The sequence below is a fragment of the Podarcis bocagei genome, assembly GCF_964188305.1.
Source record: "Podarcis bocagei genome assembly, chromosome: 3".
Taxonomy (NCBI): Eukaryota; Metazoa; Chordata; class Lepidosauria; order Squamata; family Lacertidae; genus Podarcis; species Podarcis bocagei.
In genome coordinates this window covers 59,936,585-59,957,071 of record NC_138127.1, presented here as the reverse complement: position 1 = coordinate 59,957,071, position 20,487 = coordinate 59,936,585, and the positions used below count along the sequence as shown (strand labels likewise).

Genomic DNA, 20,487 nt, shown 5'->3' with positions numbered 1-20,487 from the left:
AGAGATTGATGTGTTGGTTCAAGTTAAGACCAAATGCTACAAAACCTTTGCAAAATCAAAGCACTTTGGGAAAACAATGCTTTCGTTATTTACATGGGGCGGGGGGGGGACAGTTTGTCTGAAATTCATCTTTTCACATAAGCAAGGATGGGGCATCTGACTGTGAGCCATGATGGCTAGGGCTGATGCAAGATGGCACTTCAGAAAGCTACAAGTTCTCCAGCCTTGGAAGAAAGACTGGAATAACTGGAATAAGACTCTTGAAACCTTACTGAAATGACCAGGGCTGTTGCCTGTGGACTGTGTTTCATTTGAAGCTGTATATTGCTTGGATGCCGGATAGCAGTCAAAACCAAAGCTGGTGTGGATTTTAAACTTTACAAAAACACCACTGTTTTAATCTGTTTTTATAGATAATTTCAGTGTTCTATTTTATATTCTTCTTTTTTTATTCTTTTGAAGAATATAATAATATTAGACTTTTTCTTTTACAATCAAGTGGTATATAAATTTTTATAGCTAACCAACTAAAATGATGATGATGTTCCTCAAACAAAAGGAATGCACCGATGCAGCTGACTAAGTGATGTTTAAAAGGCCTTTCCAGTGTAGAGCAGGTGAGTCTCTCCAGAACCTTGCCATCATCAAGTCACAGTCCTGTACAGCAATAGTATACACTGCAACTGCACTGGCCTGTCATCAATAGTGGCCACTGCCAAAGAACATTAAGATGCCATGAGAATACCGACAGCATTCTGTGTGAGGCTAACTTGTGGGTAACTCAAGTAACCTCTCAAGGAAACAGCTGCCTCTGAAGAGTCTAGAAAGAGCCTGGTGTGTGTGTGTGTTGTGTTTGTGTGTGTGTGTGTGTGTGAAAGAGAGAGAGAGAGAGAGACTTTCTCTCATAATGTTCAAGCAATATTGCACAAAATGAGAGGAACACAGTATCTGGCAGACGAGAGAGAAAAGGCAAGAAGCTGACAAGAGGAAGCCAAGATTTTTTGGAGAGAGGACAGCTAGTCTCTTTTTGTGTGTACGGTGGCTGCGCTGCTGAGAAATTTGTTTGAATTTGTTGAAACAAATACCCTTCTGTTTGCATCAAATTCCTAAAAGGGTGCCACAGGGCCTTTTTACATCATGCAAGCAACTTCGTAAATCATTATTTCATGGCTGGTTTTAGATATTTAGCTGAGTTACTGGCATCTCCCACAGACTCCGCTTGCCAGCAAACATTTCTCAGGTAAGAATCACAGAGGTGTTTGCTAGGATTAATGCTCATCGGAGAGAGCACGATTTTTTTCAAGAATGCCAAAAATAATAATGATGAAGTAGTCGGTGAAGGGAAAGAAACTTGAATTTAGTCAGCTTCTGCTCCTGCATGTCTGAGCAGATGACTAGCACTAAGAGAGCTGCTGCCCTTCTTTGCTGTGTCCAACACCCCCATTGTCACCTAAAACCCTGGCAGCCTATGTAGTTGCTTCTGCCAGCATAACTTCCTTGGCAACTGCTCAGCTGTGCATGTGGTGGGGTGAAATCCTGACATCATTGCTGCTGGACAGGATTAGGCAGGGGTGGCTGTTGGGTTAGGGGTTGTGAGGCTGCACCAGAAGAAGCACCAGAGTGGCAGTGGCAAGTCTCACTGGTGCAACCATGTGGCCCCCAACTTGCTGCTGACTCACCCCATCCCCATTCCTATCCAGGTGTCAGGAGAGTGTCTCCATTGCACTGCAAGTTCTGCTGCTGGCTGTTCATAGAGTTGTGAGTTTGGGACGGGTTGGCTGTGTGCCCAAGTCCCTTCCAATTCCTAGATCCAACAAGGATCCAATAGCTGGAATAGCCAAGCCAGCTTCTTGGCAATGGCCCACTAAGTATGGGTGGTTAACGTAACAAAGGAAGTGGCTCTCTGCCATAAGCCCCTCCATCATAGACTCAGGTTGTATATATGTGCAAATCAACCATATATCCTAAAGACACCACAGTCTCCTTTGTCCCTCATTCCAAGGAAACTGAACTCTGTGTAAGTGCCTGGAACCTCACACTGCTTGGACATTACGGTGGCATGCAACCATATATTTGTGTGGACAGGCAGAGACCCCCCCCAACCCCAAAGGGGGAGGATGTTGGGTGATTCCAAGGAATCTCCACTCGACCGGGGAATCCCTAGTGGAAGAATGACTCTGAGGTTAGACGGGAACCTCCAGGTATCCAGCGTGGGAGGGGGCAAAGCCAGGCTGTATTTTAGGGAGCCACGTAGGATCGGAGGGGCTGCACGCAACCACACAAAAAATGCCCTCCATTTGATGTGGGGAGTGGTCGTTGTATGCACAAAAGTATATTGGTGATGTCTAAAGAAACATACATGGAAATGCACAAAAAGGCTCCCTTGACCTGCTAAGATTCCTGCATTCAGGGGGTTCGACTACACAACATTTGGGGTCACTTCCGACTCTACAATTCTATGCTTCTATGAAATACAGATGCACAAATTACATGAATATGAACATTTTTATAATGGAGGCAACAAAGCATCATGTTTTATATTTGTGGACTTTAAGATGAGGGCGGATATTTTTTTGGGGGGGTGCAAGACATTGCTGGGAGAAGAGGCCCACAAAATCCTAAATGCAAATAATACTAATTCTAATCCTGCCGGTGGAAGAAGATTGGAAGAAATTTAGAGATTACTTACAGAAATATTGTAAAATTAATGAATGATAGAATGATGTTGGATAGAAATTAAGTGGTTTCTAGCTGTAATGCTTTAAGAGAATATGAAAAAAGGTCTATAAATGGGTAAAAGCTTAATGGTAAGGATTTGCTGAACTAATAAATTTAAGTGGAATACAAAAAAGGGAGGTATGAGGAGGTCCGGGGAAGTAAGCTTAAGGAAAATAAGAAACGGAAAATTAATGTGTTTTTATCTGTTTTTATTTTGCATTTTTCTTTTTCTTTTTCCATTTTTTATTGCAATGTGTTAAAAAATCTTAATAAATATCTTATTAAAAAAAATAATCTAATCCTATGTCCAACTTCAGTTTGACACTAAAAATATAGCGTTTGGTTTTTTTAACTGAGTGCCTTTTAAAGGTCTGATAACATTACATGGAATACCTATAGCTGATCCCTGCAAAAACTTTCAAGGCAAAACATGCTGATCATACAAAACACATGTTGGCTCTGACTGGCAACTGGGATCCCAAGACACCCCTTAAACATCATTCAAGATGTTTGAATGGTGAACATTGCGAAGTATTAAGCCTAAGAGTAATTCTGCCATGTTTAGGTAAATAGGGTCTGGCAGCTGATTGGCCTCCATGGCAGGAGTTGGCTTTATAAAGTTTCCAGATTCACACCTGGTTTTGTTCCATATATATCAGGCGCTGTTTGTAGCTGGGGGCAGGTGATAAAACTTATTCATTGCTGCCCAGCCTCAAAATCCAGGAAACTTTTAAAGATGGGCACAGCGCATGCTGGCTACACAAAGTGCCAAAACAACAAAATTTATGATCTGTATTGAGTTTCTTCAGAAAGTTATGAACACCTGGAGCCTACGCATTTGCCTGGCAAATGTATCAAAGAAAGATTGTCCTCGAGTAATATATGCATAATTTATATTACTCAGTTTAAACAGCTACTGATTCTTTTCATAGGAGTAAAACATAAAATGGCAATTATTCCTAAGGATCCTGTGCAGGATCATAAATTAAGGATAGTTACATAATTTCCCATCTGTCACATATCCTTAGCTTGGGCACTTAGAGGGAGGGAAAAACCCCACACATATTAAATATAGTTGAATATGCATTACCATTAATCTTGGCGCTAATGCCACCGACTACAATGGGAGGTAAACTGGTCCAGACATATGAATGATTTTAGCACCAGCACATAAAAAGCTATAAGGATATATCATTAATAATAACAGCAACTGCTTGGCTCTGAATATGATCCATCAGTTTAAATCATTACAATAACTCATTGTAAGAGAATTTAACCTCAGTTGCCACAGTGATGGATAAAATAATGGCACTGACATTTTGATCCTAAACCAAAATTGGCCTTACAAAAAGATGCAGAATGGTCTGATACACTAGGATGAGAGTTAATAGAGACTTTTTTAAAAACAACACAGCAATGCAACAATTTAATGGAGAATCTACTTTTGATACAATTGATATTTTGAAAGTAGAAAAGGTTTTATCTCAGATGAATTAGAAACAATTGTCTTAGTTCAAGGAGGAAAATCCACAGCTTTCCATTCCCATTTGCATAGCAATACTTATTTGGGCTGCTCTACTGAAATGATGGCTGAGGCCAGTAACTTAGACAGGAATATGGAGTGCTGTTTTTTTTAGAAAAAGAGGTGTCGGAACTCACCATGAATTCCTCCCTTGTTGTCTTATAATTTCAGTGGCTCCCACCTGAGAGGTGCAGGAACTGAGTTCCAGCAAGTTCTGGTTGGGGGGGGAAGCCCTGGGAATATGGTCATATGTCACTTATACATGACTACCGTATTTTTCGCCCTATAAGACGCACTTTTCCCCCTCCAAAAATGAAAGGGAAATGTGGGTGCGTCTTATGGGGCGAATGCAGGCTTTCGCTGAAGCCTGGAGAGCGAGAGCGGTAGGTGCGCACCGACCCCTCTCGCTCTCCAGGCTTCGCGGACCTCTCCCCAAGCAGCGGGAATGCTCCCGCTGCTTGGGGAGAGTTGCCGGCATCCCGAAGCCTGCGCGCGCTGATCCCAGCGCCTGCAGGCTTCGCGGATCTCTCCTCAAGCAGCGGGAACGCTCCCGCTGCTTGGGGAGAGTTGCCGGCATCCCGAAGCCTGCGCGCGCTGATCCCAGCGCCTGCAGGCTTCGCGGATCTCTCCGCAAGCAGCGGGAACGTTCCCGCTGCTTGGGGAGAGTTGCAGGCATCCCGAAGCCTGCCCGCGCTGATCCCAGCGCCTGCAGGCTTCGCGGATCTCTCCGCAAGCAGCGGGAACGTTCCCGCTGCTTGGGGAGAGTTGCAGGCATCCCGAAGCCTGCGCGCGCTGATCCCAGCGCCTGCAGGCTTCGCGGATCTCTCCGCAAGCAGCGGGAACGTTCCCGCTGCTTGGGGAGAGTTGCAGGCATCCCGAAGCCTGCCCGCGCTGATCCCAGCGCCTGCAGGCTTCGCGGATCTCTCCGCAAGCAGCGGGAACGGTCCCGCTGCTTGGGGAGAGTTGCAGGCATCCCGAAGCCTGCCCGCGCTGATCCCAGCGCGCGCAGGCTTCGCGGATCTCTCCGCAAGCAGCGGGAACCACCGCTGGGCTCCCACGGCTTGCAGAGAGCTGCCTGTTTGCGGGCTGGGGTCGGGGGAAGCTCGGGCTGCCCCTGCCCCGCGCCTGGGGGGGAAATAATTTTTTCCCTTTATTTCCCCCCCAAAAAACTAGGTGCGTCTTATGGGCCGGAGCGTCTTATGGGGCGCAAAATACGGTAGTTCCAGGTGTCTAGAACTGAAATAATTAGTTTGGATGTAACAAATAAATAATTCCAAAGGATGAAATGTCAGAGTACACAATGGAAGTCCACAAAGGGGAAATATGAAAGTAGAGGATAATGCATTTTTTAACTACCTCATTAGGTAACTAATCCTGTTGTCTGGAAGCATTTAGGATGCCCCTATATGTGGCTGCATAGGGACACGTGTGAGCATTCTGTTGCCTGCCCTGAAAGGCTTGAGTACTTTTCTGAATGTCCAATTAGAACAAGAAGATCAGGGAATGTTCACAAAGTCTCGTCCCAGGTGGGATATCTCTCTCCAAGGCGTGAAATAATTTACTGCGCCTTGAGGCAGGGGGAAGAAGCAGCGGCAGTCACAGGACATGGCTAGCACAGGTCCTGCTTGCCTCAATCATGCTCACAAACATTCAGGCAGGGTGCTCACTTTTGCTCAAATGCTTGTAGCTTTATATTCAAATGTGTGAATCTTTGCTACATCCCTTAGATAGTCACAGGACAACTGTGCTTCAAGGTTGTGGGGAAATGTGACAGTCATCTCAGGGCAATAATGTTCGATAGCTCTGGGACTCTTCCGTTCCAGGCTGAGTGAAAGCAAAAATATGAATACTGCTAAGATAACGTTAATACATCTGCTTGTCCGTAGGCATCCAACCTTATTTTTATTTGCAGTAGATTACCCCACAGGAATGTGCTCCAGCTTGCTGTTTAGAATGTCAGGCAGGAATATTTTTCAGGAGATTTATATCTACGGAAATCCACCAGGATGTGGCCTCTACTTGCCAGCAGGTTTACACCCAAAACTAAATCAAGTTAGCTGCTTGAAACAACAGGCTGGTTAGAGTCTTGGCATTGAACTAGGGAGACCCAGGGTCAAATCGCCACCAATCCATCAAGCTCACTGGGTAATATTCAGCCCGGTATTATCTCCTATCCTGTCCTAACCTACCTCACAGGGTTGTTGTAAGGATAAAGTGGGGGAACATACAAGTAAGCCCTGAGCCTGCCATATCAAGCGAAACATGTCTTTGTCATGTTTAACTAGACATGGCAAAAAACATTGCAGGCAAATGTATAACACCTTAATCAGGGCAGACTGTGCCAATTGTTCCCTGCGTGCAGTGGAGATATATCCAGAGAAAAGCAGTTGGTGCAGACCTATCATTAAAGCAATGGCTGCTTAATTTTCTAGGAATGAATGGTGTCGGATCTCACAGAATCATCTCTGTGCCCAGGCTTATCCTGTGCGGCTTCTATCAGGCAAAAGACATGTCCATAGTCAATGGAGAGGAAATTCCCTATTTCATTATAAGATATTTACCTGTTTTTCCTGTACCTTCACGTTGTGGCAGCTTCTCATTTAGGGAACCTAAAAGGTTGGAGAAGGGGGGAAAGGTGAATTAGAGGAGGGGAAAGCAGATGTGTGATCAAGAGCAGATCCACACAGTGGGTGGGATTCATTTAACAAGCCCCGCCAGTGGAAGCTCTGTGCAAAGATTGCCATTTGCACAATGATGCTTCCCACCCTCTTCCCTCACGCTCCCAAAACTGACTCCCCCAGAACAGTGCATGGGGGAGGAGTGGGAGATCATTCTGTCTGGCAAGCTGAAATACTTGTGCAGACAGAGCATTCATCATAGCATGACCATTGATTTCCACCTTATATTTTTAAATCACAGTCAGCACACTTCTAAAGGACATGACTTCCTTCAAAGAATCCTGGGACCTAGAGCTTTCCCCTCGCACAGCTACCATTCCCAGCACTCTTAGCAAAACACAGTTCCCAGAATTCTTGTGGGAAGCCATGTGTTTGCAAAATGCACACTGTCAATCTGCCCCAAGGAGAGCGAGTTGGCAACTTTGGCAAGGTTGTGGTAATATATAAGAACTGAGGAGGGAAAGCAAAACAAATGATTCTGTGAAGCACTTATAGGATGCTGTCCACAACTCCTATAGTGCTAAGCGCATGAGGAAAAAACTATGCAGAAGCAAAGATTTTTGCACACAACTTCAGGGGAAACGTTAGCTAACAACAGGGTGTACATACATCACGTTTTCCTGCAACCATTTAACACCTGTTTCTAAATTTCCGTTCCGTCTCCCAAGGGCTCAGTGGCTCTGGAATTTCTTTCAGTTCCCTAAATGTTGATATCTTGACTTAGGGAGCAGTAAAAATGTCTGTGTTGCATCTGGTACTTTTCAGCAGACAGTTTGTGGGGGATGGGGGTATTTATCTTTATGCTGTCTTTATGCTGCCAGGAGAGCACATTTGATTACTCTGTACCTCTCAAGTTGACTGATTTTCTTACAATAGTAGACTAATGGGGGCAGGGGGAGCACTGGAGAACCTGTGAACTGTAATAATGCTTAGCGCCCATCGTCTAAGACTGGGGTGTGCAAAGTTGATTTTAATATTGGTAGCCTAACTGTTTTTCAAAGGTGGATCAATTCTAGCAAACACAGCATAGCCTCATTTATCCAAACAGCCTTGTCCAGGAAGCAGTGGGAACATGCAGATAACAAGGAGTTCAGATGCACAGGAATGTTGCACCCATAGAGTTACACTGTGACCTACGTGAGCTCATGTGGAAGGCAATGAGTTAGATAACAAATAACTGGGATTTCAGTTAATCTGCAAGAACAGTGTTGAAAGAGTTCAGTGGGTGGCATAATGCAGATAGACGTGAGTGAATCTAGTGAGGATTCAGGGGGAATGCCAACAAGGTGTGTAGTTTAGCTACAGGCAATTTCTAGGGGTACATCCAAGGCCATGAAAAACCCGCTGAAGGAACAAAATGTATGAGAACTGAAAGCAGGATTCACCTTATGTAGGGTTGCCCTGTGTCCAGAATTTCCTGGATATACCCGAAATACTGCAGCCAAAAGCAGTGTCCAGGCAGTTTATCAGGGATAATCCGGATGTATGGCAACCTCACCTGGTCAGACCTCACCTGGAGTACTGTGTCCAGTTCTGGGCACCACAATTCAAGAAGGACACTGACAAACTGGAACGTGTCCAGAGGAGGGCAACCAAAATGGTCAAAGGCCTGGAAATGATGCCTTATGAGGAACGGCTAAGGGAGCTGGGCATGTTTAGCCTGGAGAAGAGGAGGTTAAGGGGTGATATGATAGCCATGTTCAAATATGTAAAAGGATGTCACATAGAGGAGGGAGAAAGGTTGTTTTCTGCTGCTCCAGAGAAGCGGACACGGAGCAATGGATCCAAACTACAAGAAAGAAGATTCCACCTAAACATTAGGAAGAACTTCCTGACAGTAAGAGCTGTTCAACAGTGGAATTTGCTGCCAAGGAGTGTGGTGGAGTCTCCTTCTTTGGAGGTCTTTAAGCAGAGGCTTGGCAACCATATGTCAGGAGTGCTCTGATGGTGTTTCCTGCTTGGCAGGGGGTTGGACTCAATGGCCCTTGTGGTCTCTTCCAACTCTAGGATTCTATGATTCTATGATTCTATGAACCAATGTCTGCAAAGCTATTTTTGCTGATTTCCCTCAAAAAATAGCTCAAAAACGTCCAATTTATTTGCGATTTTGCAAGCTCAACAACTTTTCTGTCCAGATTTTCACTTTTTGAAATATGGCATCTCTACCTAATGAGTCCTATTAGTGCAAACCCAGCATGAGGTCTTCCACCTGTGCGATGGGTTTCCGCCCCCCCCCATGATCCAGGTGCACTGAAATTGGTTCAAACTAGGGGAGAACCCTTAGAATAGTGGTAGGGGGAGAGGAGGGATTGTTCAGCAATGTTGAATTCCACCTACAGTCTATTGTATCACACCAAACCAAGTAATTAATTCATCTTCTAGGACCCTTGCAGAGGAAGAATATAGGATGTTTTCCCCAACTCCATAATGTAATGAATTTTAAATTAATATTACACAAATAAAGCTTATTTTTAAACATGGATCATGTCCATGTTTTGTGCAAGAAACACAAAGGGAGCCGAGGGGGGGGGGATGAGCTTCAACACTAATTTGATATATCCACCCTACCACCCAAGTAAGTATCATGGATGACCAAATATAAATATAAAACAGACTGAATTATGTTCCGTAAAGCATCCAATAGTAAACCCATCAGTTTGAGGTTTTTGTGAAGCCTCAAGGCTTTGAGTTAACTCAGAAGTTCAATGCTCTCCACAGTTAAAAGGGGTGAACTTTGACTAGATCGTGCCCACTTAAGGATTTTAAAATGCACTGGATTTATTGGAACACCTTCATCCACATGTGTTTTTTATCACTGTTGCCCACAGACCCTGAGCCCATTGATCTGACAATTATTCTCTTTGTGAGAGGCGGGGGCTAAGATCTGGGAACCAATTTTATTTGCATATCAAAAGGCAATTCTAGGCAAATTATCTACTAGAGTAACCAAGGCAGTTTCTGCCCCCCCCCCGCCCCCCAAAAAGCCAAAACCAAACTAGAAGGGATCTTGATAATCAGTAAAATCAAAGAAAGCCTGGAGTTGACTAGTCACTAGCCACTTGGGGGAGGGAGCAGTATTTGATTCTGCTTGGATGATAATCATCCAAATCTAAGTGACCCATCAATAGGTTTTTCCATAAGGCATGTACCACCACCTCTTTCAGCATCAATGGAACATGCCTCTCATTCAGAGATGTTCATTGCCCCAGTTTTCAGATATCTAGCCCCAGAAGCTACCATAGGCAAGAGTGGGGGAAAGTGAGGTGGGACAGTGGGGGGAAAGAAATGCAGGTTTCTTTGTAGGGCCACCTTCAACCTTCTTAAACCTTGACACTGTGTTGGATCTCCAAATGCCCCCATAAAGTGGTGTTTGGGGAATCTTAGGACTCAGAGGTGAAATATGGAATTGGCTGTTTGGCTTGCAAGACTGCGGACTGAACGGTGGGTTGAATTTGGGATTGAATTTGATCCCATGTGGGCCTGACCTAAATATCGGTCTGAGGTCATTTAAGTTTTGCAAGGAAGATCTATAAAACTACAGTCTTCTTTTACTGACTTCAATAGGGAGTTAGATTGCTGTTTGAAGTACTGTTGGCTATTACGTTGGGACATGAGGTTCATCCAAATCCAAAGTTCATAACTCCACTCAAATGATGGGAAACCAAACCACATGGAATCCAAGAAGGAAGAAAAATCATCTAATCCAGTGTGAGGCTTAAAAGCCAACCTTAACAGAGAATTAGTTGAGCTTTTCAGGAAAGCTGAAATGTCTATCTATGAGTGTAGGAAATTTCCATTACTGCACCAGATGTAGGATCTTTTCTTTCCCGGTAAATGATATGTTTATAGCAGGATTAAAACAGTCAAATAAAAAGCTGAACTGATTCTTTAAAACATGATATATGTTTTTACCTGGGCAACGTGGAGTTTTATGTGCCACGGCTGTACCACTGATGGGACGACCATTGGAAGTGACACACCAACAGTAGCCTGTGTAGCTGTGGCACTGAACCTATCAGAAAACAACACAAAGTATATGTAACAGAACATGCACAGTTTAGCGTTTCAAATTTACATTAAAAACAGTTTTATCAATTAGCTACTATACTCTGCCATAATCCTCTATATTACCATTTAAGGTAAAGGGACCCCTGACAATTAAGTCCAGTCGCGAACGACTCTGGGGTTGTGGTGCTCATCTCGCTTTACAGGCCAAGGGAGCTGGCGTTTGTCCGCAGAAGTTTTTCCGGGTCATGTGGCCAGCATGACTAAGCCACTTCAGACCTAATACCCAGAGTTTTATCTAGTGCCAATGACCTCCACCACCCCCCATCCCCGTAGGACATGGGATGCAATCTGGGACTCAGCTGAGAGGGGGCAAAACCTGATGTACACCCCAGACTTTGGAAATCAACAAGGACACATTTAGTCTTTAACTGTACTTTCAAAGCGTAATCATGTACTTTCTCCCAGATGGACAGGAAAGAGCTGGAGAAATATCGCTTCATAATGTTGTTGACTATAGTCAAGTGTGAGACCCACACGTAACACAGTTCACTGGCCTTAAGCTAAGAGTTCAGGTCTGACTTTCCCAAGTTTATAAAGGCATATATATTCCTTTTAGATGTTTTAAAATATGAATTGTGACATCAGAGCCAACACATAGTTACTCTAAGTCAGAAAAATGAGGTATTGCAACCAAATGCAACAGACATAAATCTGAATTGATAGACATGCCAGATAAAGAGTCAAGAGTTTTCGGCCAACCTGGCTGTAAGTGCCATCATCGTTGCATTCTGGAATAAACACTTGCTGGAACTCCTTGCGTGCTTGTTCCTGAGTGTACTTCCTCTCCGCCACACATCTTGAAAGATCTAAAGAAAGGGAGGGGGGAACCAATACAACGTTAGTGCCTCTGTACATCAGAATACCATAAAATAGAATAGGTGTGAGTGATACCGAATCCATAGGCTGGCTCTGCACAGCTTCCTTTGGGTTGTCAGTTTTCTCCTTGAATATTCAGAGCAAGTCTTCAGCCAGGAAAATTGAGGAAACACCCAAAAGGAATATAATACTCATCCTCTGATCCAGATGACCATGAAGTATACTTTGCAAAATTGTATGGATCCTTGCTCCATTTTTGCAATAACAACAGCCACACATGCTGTCTGATCGGCCTTAATGTACCAGAAGGCCTTTCCCCCCCGGTACTGAATATAACTATGCCTCTGAAATATAGCTTGCTTGAAAAAACAACAACACATATCTCATTTCTGGTTAATATTTCTCTGTCATACCATGTTTCATACATTTGGAGGGGGGTTTGAAATAGAAATGTGTTCATCTTGTAATGCTCAAGCATATATTGAATCAAGCAGCGGTCCCCCTCACCCATTAAGTTATTCTCTGGCTTGGGTCTTAATCTTAGCCAGAAAAGAACCCCCTGACCTTGATTCTCTGTCCCCTATTCACATATCTGTTCTGACCATGGAAACTGCAACAAGAGTAGCAGCAGAGAAGGAGCTATAAAATGCCTCCCACACCCCCCCAGATGCCAGAGACACTGGCAAATGCAGTTTTCTACATCTTCCAGGGTCACTGAGACACTAAGATTCCAGAAAGAAGGAAAAGGAGAAAAATGGCTGTGGCCTTTCAGTACTTCTGCTGTTGCTACTTCTGTAACTGCCACTAGACTGGGAAAATGACAAAGAAATATGGTAATCAGAAAGGGCAGTACTTAGGCATGGAGTGGGGGAAGGATTAGGGAACCATGGTGTGCTCCTGATGATGTCATCAGAAGGACAGCAGAATTCCTGAATTTTGATCTAGGCATGAAAAATCAAAGCTGTATTTCCAGTCTTCCAGGAAAATAGTTGACTTTACCAGCACCAGGACCACAGGAATTTGCCCAAAAGGAAAGAAAAAAACTATGCACTTTTGCAAGCATCATATTTAATACTGTAAAGACTTCTATAGCCAATTCCTGTTACTGTAATTAAGTACTGAACTATTAAAGTCCATTATGAATATAAGATTTGAACACCAAGTAGAAAGCAAATGGATTCATTAACTAGCATACATACTTAATTAATGCTGTAAAAATATCTGATTCTGTGATGAGTTCCCTGCTCCCCTGGATTCACAGTTCAACTTACTTTGAAATCCTATGAAGCCTATCCTGAAATCCTTACCCCATCATTCTCCACCACCCCCACCCCTGCCCCAAAGGGACTAGGTGTTTTCTTTCAATACTTGCTGCTGTTAAAACTGTTGAGTATAATTGGTTTAATTGACACTAAAATGGGAATGTCTATCTGTATTGGTGAAAGGGTTTAACTGGTATATTCCATTGAAGCTAAAGTACAACAAGAAGAGCTCTCTCTCTCTCAGCTTTAACTGAGTTGATAATTAATTAATTGTTGTTCTCTAGCAGCTAACATGTGAGTGATTAACCTTAGATCATGTGAGAACAAAGAAAAGAGCCATCACCCTCTCAAGATGGCGAGGCTCCATGGAGTAGGGATGTAAATGAAGCTCTCCAGGTAAACAGCTCCAAGCTAAAGGGGCTGGAATGCAGGAAATGAAGAGACACAGACAGACAGACAGGGACGGAGCGAGAGCGAGGCTGCTATGTTTATCAGCTCTGATTACGTTAAAGTTATTTCTAATATGCTGAGCCTGTGCTGGACACCTCAAGTTATTGTATGGATATTTTTTATGTGTCTTTGATGGTTTTGTTTTTGAAGGTAGTTCTGCAAGTAAATATTTAATTAAACCTATTGCCTTGGTAATGTTTTTCTTCCAAAAGGACTCAGTTACTGTGCATCTAGTCACTTCAAACTGCAACATTAATATCTGCAATAAAAAGTGCATTTCGTTTTCTTGGACTCCCCAGACTCCTTGAGGGAGGGGGGTTTTTTTTTACACATATATGCAGTGCTTTTTTTCTTAAAAAAATAAAATGTTTAGGGGTACTCTCATTTCGACTCAAGAAAATCACCATTTTAGAGCTCAAATTGGGAAAAATAAATACAGTAAATGGACAAAAGAATCACAAAATGTTTAGGGGTATGCGTACCTCTGCATTCCCCCAGAAAAAAAGCACTGCATATATGGAAGTTCAAAGGCTTATCAGTCCTGTGCTTGAAACTGCAACACTGGGGGAATTAAAAAAAGTTCAGTTTAAATATGGACAACATTTAATGACAAATTTCTGCTTTCCAAAAAGCGAAACTTCCTACTCTCATTAGAAGGACATTTTGGTTTTTGGAAGGAAAACTCCCTCATATCTGAGGCATCTGATGATGAAGTGGGCCCTCGTCCATCAAAGCATCTGCCACAATAAATCCATTCATCTTTAAGGTGCCATGAGACACTTTTTTCCTATAAAGGCCAGTTTCTTAAATTCATACCAAAGGCTCTTGCTGTAGTTGGGCTCTGCTGTGGTAGTCAACTGCCAATGTTTTAAAAAGTAAGAATTAAAATACAACTGCTTTGCCCAGCTTTCATACCGTACGCCTTATCCTAAGCTTATAAGTTTGCTTATATGTTACTTACTAGCATGTGGTTTTAATGGAGAGAGTGTTTCAACTGAAAATAAATCTCTCCTTTGGTGGACTTCTGTCTTCATTTTTAGTGCAGCATGTGGTTTGCATGTCAAAAGGAGAAGTGATCTAAATTCCAGGACGCGAGGGCTCCAATCCTCAACGCACTTTGTCAGGAGCAAGCCCCACTGAGATGCATTGCGCCTATTCTCCCAAAGAATGTGTGAAGGATTGCATCCAAGCTCTCTCATACAAGGCTGATATAAATCAGTTCTTATATTGGAATTATCACTGAAGGGTGCCAGAGAGATGAATTCCTACAGATTTCTTCTGACTGAAACATCCTTCTTTGCAGTCTATCTAATATTCCAGGAGTTTACAGAAAGTTAAATCTGATGGAACATGACACCTGCAGTCTAATGTTTCTGGAATTATTCAAGCACAGTGTTATGTACTGAACTTGGATCCTAGAACAATAGGCAGGTAGGATCCTAGAAGGCAGCAAGCTGGTCTGCAGGAGCCACCCAATCCAGCTCCAGGAGGAAGTGAATCAACAACCTGATTGGCCTGCAGGAACAGTCAATCATATGGGACTCATTGTGTAAATAATGTATATATAGTCAGAGGTTTCGGGGGGAAACACTCACTCACTGTTTACCATGAGCTGAAATAAAGAGCATAAAATCAACACTCAACCCTGAGTATATTTCACACAGGAAGCGGCCTCCTACTGTCATGGAGCTGAAGTGTGTGTTTCTACCTCAAAACAAAGAATGTTTCAACGTTGCTCTTCTGCCTGTTTAGGGCAGGGGTGGAGAACTTGTGGCCCTCCAGATGCTGTCGTACAACAGTTCCCACCATTGGTGACCATTGGCCATGTCGCCTGGGGATGATGGGAGTTGGAGTCCAACAACAGCTAGAGGACCATAACTTTCCTAGTCATAGTTTAGGGCACTGGTTTTCAAACGCAGGTGTATATTAAAGGTTCATCAGATTTCCTCACATTTAGTTTTATGGAAAGTTCCACATCTTGTCCTCTTCATGAACCAATTGTGAGCTGGATCATATGCCTTAGCTTTACAGTGAGGTCTACCTCCGAGGGCCTTCTGGCGGTTCCCTCACTGCAAGAAGTGAAGCTACAGGGAACCAGGCAGAGGACCTTCTCAGTAGTGGCGCCTGCCCTGTGGAACGCCCTCCCATCAAATGTCAAGGAAATAGACAACAATCTGACTTTTAGAAGACATCTGAAGGTAGCCCTGTTTAGGGAAGTTTTTAATGTTTGCTGTTTTATTGTGTTTTTAATATTCTGTTGGGAGCCGCCCAGAGTGGCTGGGAAAACCCAGCCAGATGGGCATGGTATAAATAATAAGAAGTTGTTGTTGTTGTTGTTGTTGTTGTTGTTGTTGTTGTTGTTGTTGTTGTTGTCACAGTCTGGTTGGATTTGTGCATTTAATCCTAGGTATCTCATTGAATGGCAAAGGTGAATATACATGTTTTTACAAATGGACTTGTTTCAAAGATCGGTATTTTTCCCCTCAGCAAGAAAATTCCATACAGGCCAGGCCCCATTTAAATGGGGCAAAGCAAGCTTACTCTGTTTTCTCTAGGCCAGTGAGTATTCATGTACAAGATATTATACTCATTTCTGCAGTTATCTATCTTTCTATTTTATAAACAGAAATTCCTACTCAACAGATCAAAATAATACTTATCACTGAGAAAAGACTACTTAGAAAGTGATTAAAGTGAAATGTTTGAAGTAAAATATACCCTAAGGGCAAGCCACAGACGCTTAGCTGTTCTTGAACCAAACGTAGAGACTTTCTTAAATCTGTAAAGATTTGAACAGATGGGACTAATATTAAGTCACATAATTTGGATACTTCTAAGATTTCCCTCTGCACCCACTCACCCACTTTATATGGATGTTTCCGTTTTCTGGCTTCTCCTCCTCCCCCTGCCCCCTGCCGCCCCAGTTTTCAGAATGCCAAATTTCAGTGACTTCTTGTGGAAGCATCCGCACAAGCTTTAAGTTGGTTTTATACCAGTTTAACCAGGGATAAGGGACCTGTGGCCCTCCAGTTCCAATCAGCCATCATGGCTAATGGTCTCTTGAGTAAAGGTGAGGTATAAATGTAATAATAAATAGATAATTTTATAGAGATGCTCCCCCACACTGCTGAGCCATTTCCATATTTTAAAAGACAGGCAGTTGCAAAATGTGAAGGATGCAACAAGCCTGGCAAGGTGATCCATAAATGACAGCACCAACCTTTCAGCATTCAGTGGTCTGTTCTTCAAAGTACATTTCACCATCCACATACGATGCTCACACAAAAATTCAGGTCTTGGGGGTGGGGCAGCTTACCTTAGTGCCCTTGTGGATTTAAAGTACACCGGTTCACTTGTTAGCTGACATTAGCGAGAACTAGCTTGCTGACCTGTGGAAATTCTTTACCCATTCCTCAATGTGTCAAAACACAGACTTCCTGCTTTTTAACAGGGATATTAAGACACTGGGAAGAGTAGCCAATTTTAAATGGCACTAGCCAAGGGATGAGCCAATTTTTACAAGGTAAAATATACTGATATAAAAGCTTGATTGGTTGTTTCAGCTATCTCAATTTTATTTTTGCAAGTTTCATACTGACCAAAAGTTACCTGCAAGCTAAAATTAAAAACAGATATGATGGAAATTTAAACCTCAGCAAATTACTGGCTGAGACGGACTTTTGCTAGTCAACTACCAGCTTTTATTTAGTCACTTTGTATTGATTATGCTTAATTCTGTTTTATTTTTCATAACATTTGTTCTATTATATATATTCCTCCCCCTGCTTTGTTGATTTGTGGTGACTATTGGCTTTTGTTGTGTTTATTCTCTCCTTCCTGCCTCCCTCATTTTACTTTATATTATGATGATTGGTGGTTTTAAGCAATACACCTGAATTGTTGGATTGATTTTCTCAATGAGAAACTGAGCAAGAGAGACATTCATAGAAGTGTTCATATGGACCCTCTGATGTGTTCATTGAATATAAGGGGGAAATAGGATTTTGCCTCTTAGCCATTTCCAAATGCAGATGCACCCACTAGCAACACCCCTCTTCCGCGGATGGGAAATAAATTTGATTCAGTTTGCATTTCAATATGAACCTGCCTAATTCACACTTTCTGTAACATTATGCAGATTAAAATATAGCCATAATATGAAAAATGTGCACTTTTCTGAATTTTGCAATGCTGTTTTTCGGTCAAGTAATGTGCGCGAAAATGCAGGCAATGGGGTAAACTATGCATAAAGATGCATATATTAATGAAAATAACTTACCAAAACTCATCTCACAGGAAATTGCTTTACAAAAATATGTGCATTAAGCACAATTGCATACAAAAATGTGTCTGTTAGGAAAAATTCACACTGAAAGACTGATCAATTTTTATAAGGATTTTATTTGAATGAAAGCAAGCAAGCAAGCAAACTGATGTGTAAATGTGAAGAACTAGACCTGGAGCAATGAAAAGCTAAATGAGAGGAAATGAACTTGACAAATATGCCTATCCATGCCCTCATACCTTTGGCAGAACGGCAGAACTGGAAGTATATGTCTTCTATATCTGAGTAAGGCCTTCTCTCACTAAAAATGAACAAATGGCCACCAGGTGGGGTGTCACGCTCAGCGGGAACAATCACACACCCCTTTCATGTACACTCACTGAACATGCAAGGGAACTCCTAATGAGGAAAGAACAGCTATACATCTACAGAGAGGTTAAGTTTGGCCTTAGACTTTCAGGTGCTATTTTAAAACACACACACAACCCCAAAACGTTCATATATCAAAACTAGGGGTGTTCAGCACTCACATATACAGCATTTCCACACACATGCATACACAGAAGGGCTGGTGTGTAGTGCTAGAAGCAGCAGACCATTTCTACCTCTTTTAAAAAAGCAAAATGCTGCATTCTGGATCTCTGCAAAGAGACAAAGTTATCTAAGTTGGAGTGTTCTTCCATTGGCACCTAAACAGAGCCTACCTCTGAGCAATTCCCATTTGCAACCACTCAGCAATTTAGATATTTACTAAATCTTTGTGATAAAATAAGGAATGCTCCACTGGAATCTTGCTCGGTGAGAAAATATTTTTCGCCTTCTTTCGGCACCAGCATAAATTCTGGTGAGGTTTGACTGTTGCTTTTTCTAATTCTGCTTGAAAGCCACGGTTCCTTCTGTTTATTCCTCTCTGCTTTGTGATGGGGTCACAATTCCCTCTAAAACAATAGAGTCTGTGCAGGTGTTGGACTGGTGACTGGAAGTAGTATGAGGCTTGATGGAGGCGAATAAACTGAGGCTGAATCCTGATAAGATGGTGGTGCTGTGGGTGGGTATGCTGCCCCTGAAGGAACCAGTTCATAGCCCGGGAGCACCCTTGGATTCCAATCTGTTCTTGAAGTTCCATTTGGCTTCTGTGGCTAGCAGTGCTTATGCCCAGCTTAGGCTAGTTTGCCAGCTATGGCCATTCCTTGCCCTGGATAGCTGGGCCCCAATTGGTTGCCTTTGAAGCTGGTTCAGAATCTGCAGCTATTCTGAGGATGGCAATGGTTTGGTTGCAAAGTGTCACAGGTCCTGAAAGTGCTGAAAATGCCAGGCCCAATTCAAGGTTTGGCATAAACACCCAAAATGGCCTTGGACCCAAAATGGCCTTGTGAATAGGAACTATCTCAGGTATAGTTGTATGAATAGTTAATTCAAGCACACAGACAGGTGAAAGTATTCCTTTGTCTGTAGCTAATCTTCTTACAAAACACTTTTCAGGTTATGGTGAAAGTTCCCTCAGCACCACTGCAGAGAACTGAAAACCTGAACGGACTGAAACTGCCTTACCAACACCAGTGAGATATGTAGTATTTCAGAACAGAACGGAAACATGTTGGCCAGTGCATACAATGAAGATCCCTTTTCAGCGGCCAACAGTGAACATATTTGTTAGGGTATACCTTACGGTTGCCAGATTTATTCTTTATTTTAAAAGGCTGTTCCTTATTTTGGAACATAGCAAGCCAACAAGGCATAAATAGATGTCGTTTAGTCTAGAACATTAGAGCTAAATGTAGTATTCAGCACCTCTGTGTCCATAAGCAACACTGAAGTGCAATTAACAGGGAAACATTTATGGCCATGATTATTGACAAACAAAGGCTGCTTTGAGATCTGGTCCCTGACACGAAAAGTTGTCGAGAAATATGTAGTCGTTGGCATCACTTGGGAATTTACTGGCCTTGCAGAAAGCCCAAGCTGAAAGTTCCATTTTTGCCCAGAATCTGAAAGTAAACTTGGCATAGACTGTTCTGCATTTGAGCTCTCCGAACCACCAAAAAAACAAATTTATGGGCAGAAAGGCCAAAATATCTTTGGGGGAGAGAGAAAAAAAGTTAAAATGGATCCAACTTAAAATGCCACTTCTTCCAATCCACCCACTGGATCTGTTCAGTTGGGAAATGAGCCGCTGGCAACAGAACATTGTTCTCTTGACAGTGCCCCAGAAAGAGAAATCTGTTTTTCCTCCACTAGACACGTCTGTTATAGATATTGCACACACAGAGACAAGACACCGTAAGCTGGCAGCGATTGCAGACTCGGGATTTGAAGATGCTGAGGTGTGAGGTGAAGAGATGCCACTCAAGCACTAAAACCCTCCACCTCAATTAACAGTTAACAGTTGTGAGACCCTGGAGAGAGAAAACGGGCCCCTTGCTTGCATATATAGAATGCTACACAAAACAATCTAATTCTTCTCTTGATTCCACAATAAAATTGGACAGAAGGTAAGGGGAACCTGTGGCCCTTCAGATGGTGTTGGACTACAGTTCCCATCATCACTGACCATTGACCGTGCTGGCTAGGGCTGATGGGAGTTGAACAACAACAGGTGTGCACAGCTAAAGCCAAACTTCCATCATCCATGACCATTGCCCATATTGGCAGAGACGCATGAGCCTTGTAGTCTGCAATGTCTAGGGG

General features: G+C 42.8%; 1 protein-coding gene across 2 annotated transcripts in view; it reads right to left on the bottom strand.

The window, feature by feature from the left end:
• SMOC2 (SPARC related modular calcium binding 2) overlaps positions 1 to 20,487 on the bottom strand; it is a 134,433-nt gene that overhangs the window by 60,431 nt on the left and 53,515 nt on the right. Inside the window, exons 1-4 of one of the 2 annotated variants that reach the window (XM_081188271.1) lie at positions 14,476 to 14,882; positions 11,686 to 11,792; positions 10,831 to 10,930; positions 6,802 to 6,849 (exon numbers count right to left, since the gene is read on the bottom strand). In XM_081188271.1, the coding sequence (XP_081044397.1) occupies positions 6,802 to 6,849; positions 10,831 to 10,930; positions 11,686 to 11,792; positions 14,476 to 14,713 (493 nt within the window). In that variant the 5' untranslated portion in view covers positions 14,714 to 14,882. Of the gene's footprint in view, positions 1 to 6,801; positions 6,850 to 10,830; positions 10,931 to 11,685; positions 11,793 to 14,475; positions 14,883 to 20,487 lie in introns of those variants that run through there. The other variant, XM_081188270.1, reaches the window with a different exon arrangement.